This window comes from Suricata suricatta, chromosome 2 (assembly GCF_006229205.1).
Source record: "Suricata suricatta isolate VVHF042 chromosome 2, meerkat_22Aug2017_6uvM2_HiC, whole genome shotgun sequence".
NCBI lineage: Eukaryota > Metazoa > Chordata > Mammalia > Carnivora > Herpestidae > Suricata > Suricata suricatta.
In genome coordinates, this window is record NC_043701.1 from 68,330,295 (window position 1) to 68,342,496 (window position 12,202).

A 12,202-nucleotide genomic window follows, 5' to 3' on the forward strand; every position below is an offset into this window, starting at 1 on the left:
GAACAGGAGTTAAACTGTTCATCCTATAGGACCTGTTTTTACATATTTTATAGGGTAAATGTAAATACGACATATTATCGATTATCTTTGTGATTTTAATTTTCCTTGAATGGACCATTATAGTTTATAATTATGCTGTGCTTTCCCTGCTAGAAAAGAATGCTAAAATCTTCATTTTTTTTTTTTTGGTTGATTTTGTCTAATAAAAGGGACACATCACATTTTGCACTGGCCCTGCCACAGCTGGAATTCTGAGTCACATTCTCAGTGTAAAATTATTAACCAGAAATATATCGAGGAAAAGGTGAGAACAGAGCAAATTGTCCTGAAATACACAAAAATTATGATTGGACAGTATACGAAATACTGTCATATGGAACTTGAAAACTGGTGCCCTATTTTATTAGTTTCTAGTCATAATTTTGGATTGCTCCAAAATAAAACATTTATTTTAGTAGAAATATCAGGTTTTAGGTGAATCATGAGTCTTCAAACTACTTTCTTAAAACAAAATATCTTATATACTTTATTCCTGCATTGTAATTCATACTCTCCTTTCTTTGAGAAAAAGAGCATATAATCAGTATAAATACTCTGTACCAAACTATTCTGAAAGTAATAGTTCAGCTTAAATGTATTTTGGTAACCAGGTAAAAGTAATAAAACAGGATGGTTACATCCTGAATGCTTTGTAAAATTAGAAATTGAAAAGAATGCTTTGTAATAATTATTGTCCTTCAATGAAGTTTACTGTTTAACCCATAAGCTGTAATTGTTTAATAATTACCTTGATGTTGTAAAAATGCCGTATACTAGTGTTGTCCTTGGGTTATCAGTTTCCAGCAGAAACACATCCTCTGTAAAAGGAAAATATCATTCTTTGAAACTTCCCAAACATTAACCATATTTGAAAAAATTTATCCCAAGAAAATAATTTCCACTATGAAAAGTATTATTGAGCTTTTCCGGCAGCATCATTACAATCTGGAAAGAGCTAAGTGATATCAATGAGAGACACATAGTAAAGTAAATTAAACTAAATATCATGCAAACACTACAGAGATTCATATAGACTGCAACTTTATGGAAACCATACTCGTGAAGTAATATTAACTGAAGAAGATACAGTGGTGTATAATATAGACTAGAACCATGTAAACTGTAGACTATATACCAGAACACAGTAAGATTACCAGTGAGTATCTCCAGTTAGCAGAGCTATACAAGTTTCCCGGTCTTCTTTTTTCTACATTTTCTAAATATCCTTTAATGCGAATATATTAGTTTTTTAAATTTAAAAAGTATTACAAATCACAGGGGTTTTTTTTGGACGTAGGGTTAGAAGCTGGAATGTGGAAGATAACTCTTTCAAAGTGACTTGTTCTTTATTTAAAAGAAGACTTTTTTGGCTTATGGTTAAAATTGCTAGAAATATTTTTACTTAATCGATAATTGGCCTAATAATAAAAAGCTTAAAGTACATTAAGGCAAAGACAAAGATATATCGATAGTAAGATTCAGTATTACAGAACAGAACCTGGAAGTAGATTTCTGGTAGGAAACCTGAGTAATAATCAATTATTATCATTACAAGAAGGGTCTGAATTTAGTAAGTCTTGCAAATAAGATTCTTGCTGGGAAATACAAAAAAGATGTAATGCATTTTTATTGCTTACCTTCATCATCTGCCCCAAAATCTGAGAATAGCCAGTTTTAGTTACATTTTAAAGGATTCAAGGAAAATAAAATTCATTTCTAAATGGAACTTAGCAAACATGACACTGTGATACATATCAAGTTATGCTGATTAAAAAGAGAATGATTTCTTGGTAGAAAGGAATCAGATTGTTAGTTCTTATTTGACCTGGAAAGTATCACTCTCCTCATGTCACCCATACTGTGAGTAATTCATCCCAGGGTCACTAAAGAAGGACAAAGATTGGGGCACGTGGGTGGCTCAGCTGGTTGAGTGTCTGACTTTGGCTCAGGTCATGACCTCACAGTTCGTGGGTCTGAGCCCCACGTAAGGCTCTGTGCTGACAGCTCAAAGGCTGGAGCCTGCTTTGGATTCTGTGTCTCCCTCTCTTTCTCTGTCCCTCCCCCACTCATGCTCTGTTTCAGTCTCAATAATACATAAAAACATTTAAAAAAATTTTTTTTAAAAAGGACCACGACTAAAGCACAAATCTGATTTCTACCCTGACACTTTCCCATCCAGCCCTCAATTTTGTTAATTAACTATTAATAGTAAAAACTATATAGCTGTTTGCTCATACAAATGGATTTCAAATCAGAATATTAGAATTTAAATCATCTGAAATACACATTCTTTTAGAAAAGTACACATATATCATTATTGATTTGTAAATTATGCAAGTACCTGTCTATCTGTCACACATAGACACACACAATCTCATTCATAGATCTTGGGTAATTCAATGAACTAAATGTTTCAGTAGTGCACTCAGGGGCGAAACAGATTTAGAAAGTACTTTAGGATATTTATGAACAGTAAACAGATCACTCATTCAAATTGGCACATGATTTATGCTGAAAACATTCATAGAATATACATCCTCTTTTGCGAGGTATTAAAATATATAAACTTTACAAACTGTTTTTCAAAAACATTTGCCAATCTCAAATCCATGTACCTAATTCATCAAAGTATGTTTCCGGGCCGTCTTCATCAGTTACAGAGCACACCAGCCTTGCTTTCAAGAAGGTCGTCCACTTGTTGACAAGGCTCCGCAGTCCTCCAGTGTCGTTCTGAAACCATTTTGAAAACATAGTTCAGATTGCTTATATAAATATTATAGTGTATTAAAATTCAGCTTAGATTTGTATTATTTGGGGATTTGTTAAAGTCTAAAGTATGCAAATGTTAACTATATCTGCATATCAACCAAGAGGAATATTTAAGATTTATAGAGTTTTACAAAATAACTCTAGCTATGCTATTAATTTTCCCCAATATGGTATCCACTGAAAATGTTTTAAAGATGAGTTTAATAAATATATGCCCTAAAGCTTTTTAAATTTAACAGTGAATGATGAAATATCTGTGAAATGTTATGGAGAACATATGATTTAATTTGCCTTTTCTGGATAACTCATCGTCTTCAATATGAACATAAATTATTATATACAGGGACCACATTGTATCCAAGACCACTGCTCGCAGACGCTACTGTGGTCAGGGAAGTGTGTTTATACTACTACCAAATGGCCTCTAGAAGTTCTCTTTTCTCTCCTTCATTTCTCTGTGTTACCATTTAATCCTCAGTATTCCCAATCAGATGCTTTAATATATACATTTCTCTGACGAGGGCAGGAAAAATAGTGTTTGGGTCATTCACAAATAGTTTCTACAGAATTTTTTCTGTATGTCCAGAAGCCTTTCAGCCCTCCTGCTGGCTTTACTGCCTTCTTTCAAATGACTGAAGAGCAGATCCGCTCCACAATCAGTGGAAACTGTAAAATTTAAAAATAAATTCCTTTAAACACTAAACAAGTGATGAAACACTTTTGCACAAAGTATGCTAATCATAAATGAGTCAGGGTAAGCCTGTAACTATCTTATACAGGAGAGCATCATGAGTTTTGTTGAGTTGCTCCATATACTTACTGTGTATAGACAAGATCGTTATGCTTACTGTTTTTAATTAGACTGTATTTTATTAATGAATTTCTTAATTTTCACTGTTGTAGACAGTTCCTCAACAATTGTCTTTACTGAGGTTTTGCTATGTTTTACTCATAAGAATTATTCTGTTTCTGCAATGTACAATTTAGCTATTTTTTAATACAAATGTATTAAGTGAAAGTGCAAAAATTAAATAAAACTGCTCATTTGTAAACAATCATGACCTGAATATTTCTTTATTTATCTCATATGACTAATGTGAATAAACATTAAGTTATAATGTCTTCTCTCAGCGCACCTAGGTGATTCAGTCAGTTAAGTGTCCGACTCTTGACTTCAGCTCAGGTCATGATCTCACAGTGCGCAGGACTGAGCCCCAAGTGGGGCTCTATGCTGACAGCATAGAACCTGCTTAAAAGTCTCTGTCTCCTCCCTCTCTGCCCCTCTTCCATTTGTACATGCTCGCTCTCACTCTCTCCCCCAAACTAAATAAACATTAAAAACATCTTTAAAATGTTTCTTCTCAATATTGCACTCATTTGTAACAGTATATAAAAAGTAGGAAAATAAAGTATTGGCAAAAGAAAATATATTTATATAATCTGAATTTGTGAGCCTCTCTTCAAATTATGACAAGATTAACACTTACAGGACAGATTCTAGCAATCATAGAATGAATCTGTTTTGTGCTTCTGCTATTGTCAGTCAGTTTCTCTTTGAAGAAGAAGTACACCTTAGCATCATTTGGATCCGTGCCATCTGGGATGACATGTGCATCCACAAACATAGGTTCTGGGGAAAAAAAATACAAAGACTATATATATGTGTGTGTGTGTGTGTGTGTGTGTATATATATATATATATATATATACTCATGATGGAAATCCATCTACTGTCCACCCAAGTAGACCACAGGCACATGCCTTCTCCATCTTTGGTACAGAAGAACAATTCAATGTTCATAGGGAAAAAGTCTAACAGCAATAATTTTATTCACACAACATACTGCATTTGGATTGTCAAGTGCCACAAAATATATCTGTAACCTAATACCTTAAATTATTTTTCTCAGGGGGCACCTGGGTGGCTCACTTGGTTGAGCATCGAACTTCAGCTCAATTTATGATCTCGCAGTTCGTGGGTTCAGAACCCGTGTCAGGCTCTTTGCTGACAATTCAGAGCAGGAGTCTGCTTAGGATTCTGTCTCCCTCTGTCTCTGCCCCTCCCCCTCTCACATTCTTTCTCTTGGTCTCTTTCTCAAATTTAAATAAATATTTTTTAAAACCTATTTTTCCCTATTTGCAATATATTCTAGAAGTTCAGTAAAATGCAAACATTCTTGGGGCAATGATGAGTTCTAAAAGAATTAAAAACCTTTCTACCAGTTATTTACCATGGAACATAATGGTTATTTTATTAAAAAAATAAAAATAAAAACTTTGTTTTTCAAAGTATAGTTTTCAATCTAGTGCATATAATATAAACTCAAACTCACTGAAGCAGAATGAGTAGGAAGTCCAAGATCTGAAAAACACATTTTTCCTTAAAATACAGCATATGAAATGAAGGGAAAAGTTTTCAAGGAAAAAAATGCAGTCATTTGAAGACATAGAGGGATTCATTATTTCAAAAACAAAAGAAGTTTTAGAATACTCTATTTCCAGATGTACTAGAGTCATAAATTGAAGAAGTAAATGGACAATTGATGCTTTCTTGTGCCTGCCTATCAGTGAAATAAGATGCTTAACTGTGGTGATTCATGCTTTGCTGTGCAATGTTAAGTGGACAGCCAAATCTAGGGTCAGCTAGAAATCTTCCCCAGGGAGAAATGACAAAGTTCTTAGTGGTTTCTGCTTCCTCTAACCAACAGCAACTGATTCAAATTGTACATTTCAAATGTCATATGAATCTCTTTCATGATGTGAAATTCATGTGATGCCTCCAAATTTGGAAACAACAGAATGCTGATAATCATAGTTAATGGAAATTATGATTTGCATTATGTACTAAATAAATTATAAAAAATATATACACCAGCTTTACAATTTAATAATCTAAGAATAAAACTTCGGCTCAGGTCATGATCTCACAGTTCATGGTTCGTGTCCTTCATTGTGCTCAGTGCTGACAGCTCAGAGCCTGGAGCTTGCTTCAGATTCTGTGTCTCTCTCTTTCTCTGCCCCTCCCCTGCTCATGCTCTGTCTCTGTCTCTCAAAAATAAATAAATACTTAAAAAATCAAAAAATGTTCCACTTGGGGTGTCTGGGTGGCTCAGTCGGTTAAGCGTCGGACTTCAGTTCAAGTCGTGATCTCCTGGTTCTTGAGTTTGAGGCCTGCATTGGGCTCTGTGATGACAGCTCAAGCCTGGAGCCTGCTTTGGATTCTGTGTCTCCCTCTCTCTCTGCCTTTCCTCTACTCGCTCTCTGTCTGTCTGCCTGTCTCTCTCTCAAAATTAAATAAACATTAAAAAAATAATAAAATATTCAAGCAGCCTAAATGAGTAAAAAAGCATATTAATGTGATATGATATAATTGGAGAAGATTCTTATATATGATCCTGTATGATCAATATCAAGTCATTTTTTATTTATTAATACATCTTATGATAATTGTATGATTGTAAATAAAGAGTTAGAATGCAAACTATGGACTACTTCAATTGTTTATTTGTCCTAAATATTAAAAATTATAAAGTACAGAATTGTTACTTACATTATGGCTTGATATTTTCATTTTTTAAACAATTTAAACCTTTCTTCATTATAGAATTGAATAGTTTAAAGGATGATTCTCAAAAATGCATAAAATGCTTCTTACCACTGAGCCATTTGGAATTGTGTTGATCAGTTCTGACTGCATTCCTCTTCGTTAAACTTCGAAAAATAGCAGCATCTGTGCCCATGAAATCTATATACATTCCAGAGAAAAGCTCCTCATCTAGGAAGAAGAAAATGTCAACAGAATTTTAAATCTTTTTTAAAAATCAAGAAGAGCTTGCTTATTAGATGATCTCACAAATTACAGAGTATTTATAATTGTTGGTTTTCATTGTCCATCACATAAAAAATTGGATAATATATAATCTGATGTCATTATTGCCTGTGTGATTACTAAAACAACTTTATTCTTTATAGAAATAAAAATTCTTCTGCCTGCACTTAATTATACTAAATATCTATGTTTATATAGTATGTATCAAAAATGGTGGAAATAATATATTTATAAAAGATAACAAAATAGCTTAATTAATTATTACTTTCTTCTAATAAGAAAAAAATACTATAAGAGAGAACTCAGTTTCTAATTTTGGCAGTAATTAACCAAGTGGGAATTAGGGCTAAGTCATTTAACATCCTGAACCTCTACCTTGTCATCAGTAAAATCATGAATTGTCTTATGATTTCAAAAGTTTTCACCACATGTGAAGTATTCCATGACTTTGCTAAATAGATGGAAGATATTAGTTTTTATTGTCAAAATATTATTAATGATAAAATTATCTTACCATTAAAATGTTTTAATTTTTATGCTGTAAACTTTCTATAACGTAAATAAAGTGCTACTTTTTCAATTGTAACACACAACTCACTAACATTATGCTAAACATATAATATTATGTTAATAACACACATATGGCTTGACATATGAAGTAAAAAAATATAGAAGAAAATATATTTTAAAATTAAATTACCATCATTAATGGAAAAATCAGATATTTTAATCTATATTTGAACAACATGAGACATTGAGTTTATTTGTTAAGGTCCATATTAATTTTTGCCTTAGTAAGGAGAGTAAGCATTGAACTGGTATGTGCGACCCTAGACTAAAAACCAGTAGTAAAATATCTACTTAAAATAGAATAAAAGTTATCAGGTGTGACCCAGTGAAAAACCAGGCAGTTTTTTTCTCTGACATGTTTTAGAATCAGTCTGGCTACCTTAAGATCATGGTCCTTTTGGCAGGACCAGAATATTTTGAAGTACTCCAAACTCACTCCTTTGTAACAAGCAGTATCCGTTAACCCAGGAAAGAATGGAAAATGAGCTCATCAGGTCATGAACTGAACCCCTAGCAGTGAGCAAGTGGGTATGGCATTATGCTGCCCAGTTCTGCTTCCTATTAGGGGTCTGAAACCCATGGAAATAGATCATAGGGAGATAACAAAAATGTTCATGAAAGCATTCTGAGCAATTTAGCTGTAAAATTCTATGAATATTCATGAAGCATCTACACAAGTATTCTGTAAATACAATGGTTGTGAAAATCAAAATAATTTTGCAATTAATTATTTGACATTCTTATTGTATGTGATACCCCCCAAATGGTGGGTTATAAATTCCTGCTATTCAATGGATTGATTAAGACAGCTGTCGATTATCGGATCTGTTTCCAGGAAGAAAAGGAAAAAGGACACTCAGAGGATGATGTATGACAGAGAGGGCTGAGTCTAATCCTATTACATAACGTATGAATTATTTCTTAGCTAAATCAAAAGCCTACCTGTCTAACTGGCTTCATATCCTGTCTTAAATTCTCAGTAATTCCAACAGCAAGTCAGGAATAATGAAGTTACTGCTTTATTTTGCATAAAAAATACTCAATGTCACTTTAAAAGGAATTTTGAGTAGGGATTTATTTTCAGAATGTATGTGGAGGGTTTATGCAAAAATAATCTTACGCCTGTTAAATTTAATCCCCAAATACATTGCTTTCCAATTTTACTTCACTGACCAGAAAAACCTCATTAGGTTCTTTATAGGTTCTTTAAGGGATGTCATTTGCTTCTTATTGTGATAAAACAGTGACACAAAAAATAGCAAAAAGCACTAAACTTGCATAATGGGTTAGATGTCACAATTATATTATGAAATTTGGAATTCTCCAATTCTCGATGCTTCTTAGCAATTTAATAGATAGAAACACTTTAAACACTCTGTTATTTAGTGCCTCACAATCGAACAGACACGATAAAGCCCCAAATGGCAAAGCAAGATGACTACACAAATTTACTGTGCTATATTGAAGACAATATTGGAAATAATGTTACAGGGATAATCAGTAAAACAAGTAAAATGACAAATACAAGCTAATAAAATGTCTTCCCCTTTTTACTTTCAGTTTTTAAGGCAAGCAAATAGTTTAATGACTCTTTGATAATTCAAGTTTTAATGTTAATCAAAATATTAAAAGGTAGTATAGGAACAAAAGCATAGAAATTGAAGTCTTGGATCTTTAGTATATGAAAGTCACTAACTTTAATTTTGTAAACAAATCCAATTCTCTAAGGACAAAAGATTCAATGACTTTCCATGTTTAAAAGGAATATGTAAGCTTTTTTTGTTCCAAATAATATTTGATGAGTGTAAATGTTAACAGAACTTTGAAGTTTATTTTCATAGCATTTAACTTGAAATAAATGAAAACTCTATATATTTTGCTAAAATTATATATCATACCATTTTGATAGGGGAATACAATTTTCTTCCTAGTGAAAAGACTTTCCATGACACTGCTTCTAGTAAATGATATTTAGAAGTTTATCTGAAAAGTTCGTGCACCAGACATAACTGGTTATCTTGTAATTTCAAAGTTTTATACTTTTTGATCTCAATGATACTTTCATCTCCCTCCTGCCCAATTTGAATAATAATAGGAAATAATTCACTGGATAACTTTCAAGTTTACATTTTAGTCAGCGCTGCAGGTACCTGTCTTAATTTAGCTTCCAAATATGAGAAAGAGAGATGAGTTGCTACATTAAATGCAAAGTGTTCTTAAAGCAATAATTATCTTTTCACCTTTTCCATTGTCAAATAATGCACTTTATCACCAGCAACACATAAGACAGCAAAGGGTAAAAGCATCAACTGTCTATTCAACATACTGAAATCCAAGATTTGACCGCACAGGCAACACATGTTAAGTCAGGCATATTCTGGAAGTGTCTTAATTAACCAGAAGAGAACGTCTTTAAGTGAATTACAGAAAGGAATCCAATGTTTGAGATTCAAAGATATTGATTTGTTAATATATGTATAGATGTAGCACCAAGCAATTAGACATGCTTCTTAACTGATACATTTTGTAGAAAATGAGGGAGGAAAAGTGACTTTACCAACAACTCTTTTTCATATAGCATCTTCTGGACTATCCATAAAAAATGGATTTGGTTAACACTTGCACTCTTATTCTTTCATTTGAAAGAAATACCATTTTTTTTTAAAGTTTACTTATTTCGGGGGGGGGAGAGAGAGTGCAAGCGCACAAGCAGAGGGGAGGGAGAGAGAGTGCGAGTGCAGAGGAGGGGCAAAGAGAGGAGAGAGATTCTCAATCAGAGCCTGATGAGGGGCTTGATCTCACAAACCATGAGATCATGACCTGAGCCAAGTTCATGAGTCAGACGCTTAAGCCACTGAACCACCCAAGTGTCCCGAAAGAAATACCATTTTAGTCATTCGTAAAATATTACTAAAATACGAGGGAAAATGGGTATACTTAATCTTAGAAAAATAACTACAGAAAACACTGAAAATTATAATACATATCATTACATGTATACAAATACACATGTTTTGTAAATGTTGACATGCTCTAGAAATGACATTGGCAATATAGTAAATGAAAATACACATGCTTATTATTTAATCATGATTTCTTGCAAGTGAGAAACTTAATTTCTCATTTTACAACTTTCTGTTATCTCACTCAGGTCTATCATTAATGCTACTATCTCAATGGGCATACCATGTCATGAATTTATTTTAATTTCTTTTTTATTTTATATTTCCCCCCTCCCTCTTTTATTTTTGACTTACTGATCATAACAGACACTGTGTTCACATTGGGGTTGAAGGAGCAGCGTCCTTTTCCAGATTCACACTTGGAGTCAATCACGAAAACTTGGTCCTTTATTATAGGTAAAAAACAAATGTAGCAACAATAAATAGCTTTATATTTAGTTAACCAGATTGTTCTTTAATAAAACAAAGCATCATCATAAATAATATGCTTTCTATTGGTTTGTTTATGTTTTGTCAATTTACTTTGTTAAGACATTCTTGGCCTATATGAAGAAATTATAAATTATAAGCAATCTTCTGTAGGTCAAAGTTTTCTTTCTACTACATCCCCTTAAAACTGATTCATCAAGTTCTCAAATCAGTATCAGCAAAACCCACCTGTGAATCAAGGATCATTATAAACCTGAACTAGATAGGTTGAACACTGGCCAAAAGAAGAAAATTGTCCCTAGAGGAATAATGTATACAAGGATTATAAAAGTTCCAAAATAATCAAGGCAGTTATAAAATACAAAAATTTTATCATCACTTAATTTTTTTATATAAGCATTATACTAAGTTCAACAAAATAATTAACAATTTAGATAAAAATGTTTTTTACACATTCATTTATTTAACAAAACTTTATTGAGCATATTTTCGACTCAACACATATTTAAATGAACATCTAAAGTCAGCCATGCACTCTTCCAGCCATCATTAGCTGCTGTGGGGCCAGTTTATAGAGTATTTACTATATGTCAGACCACAACAAAACATGAGGAATACAGTAAACCAAACAGAAAAAAACTTCTTCCTGGAGTAATTTATAATGTAATTATGGAGAATATAAATATAAAAAAGAATAAATACAGCAAACATAGAGTATGTTGGATGGTGCTCAGTGGTTAGGACAAAAACTAAGCCGAAAATGGAACTAGGGAAACCCAGGGACAAGAGGCAATGATTCAGTTTGGAATATAATGGTCAGCAGAGCCTTATGGAGAGAGAATATTTTGTTTGCATATTTACATTTTTCTTAAATAAAGTTAGTAAAAGCAATTACTAAAGTTCAAAGACCAACGTTTTCACTTTTGTAGGTGCATGAGATTATGGAGGATCTTTTATTTATTTATTCATTTATTTATTGAGTGACAGAGCAAGCAGGGGAGGGTCAGAGAGAGAGGGAGACACAGAATCAGAAGCAGGCTCCAGGCTCTGAGCTGTCAGCACAGAGCCCGACGTGAGGCTCGAACTCATGAGCCGTGAGATCATGACCTGAGTCGAAGCCGGCCGCTTAACCGACTGAGCTACTCAGGCACCCTGAAGGATCATAATTATTGAGCTAAGGTTTTTCAAAAATTTCCTGAAAGAAATCCAGTTTCAATATTTTTGAGTATGGAAATGAAAGATTCAAAACACTGCTTTAAGAAGATTGGGACTTACCTTGGTGTTTTAAGAAGCCTAAGAATGGCAGTTATAAAAACAGATACTGGATTAATGAAATAGATTTGTTTCAAGTGCAGTAGTCCTGGAATTCGGTAATAATACTGTGGCATGCCAGGACCTCAGTGATCATGGTGAGAGCAGTAAGGATGCAAAAGAATTTGTAAAGCAAATAAAAATCAACAGAGCCTGGCAATCAATTACCAGTTAGATGTGGTTCAAGGAAGAGGAAGAAAACAAAGATGATTCTGAAGTTTTGACTCCTTAAAGAAAAAAAAAACTAGTTCATTTTTGTTATATTGAGTTTGACGTGTTGTCAGAACATCAC

The 12,202-nt window shown here is 33.1% G+C and overlaps 1 protein-coding gene across 4 annotated transcripts in view; it reads right to left on the reverse strand.

Annotated features, from left to right (window-relative positions):
• SEMA3C (semaphorin 3C) overlaps positions 1–12,202 on the reverse strand; it is a 177,147-nt gene that overhangs the window by 65,184 nt on the left and 99,761 nt on the right. For all 4 annotated transcript variants that reach the window (XM_029928150.1, XM_029928139.1, XM_029928168.1 and 1 more), the window contains 5 exons: positions 10,465–10,555; positions 6,464–6,583; positions 4,296–4,438; positions 2,655–2,769; positions 788–857 (listed from right to left, as the gene is read on the reverse strand). In XM_029928150.1, coding sequence (XP_029784010.1) covers positions 788–857; positions 2,655–2,769; positions 4,296–4,438; positions 6,464–6,583; positions 10,465–10,555 — 539 coding nt within the window. The remainder of the gene's footprint in view (positions 1–787; positions 858–2,654; positions 2,770–4,295; positions 4,439–6,463; positions 6,584–10,464; positions 10,556–12,202) is intronic.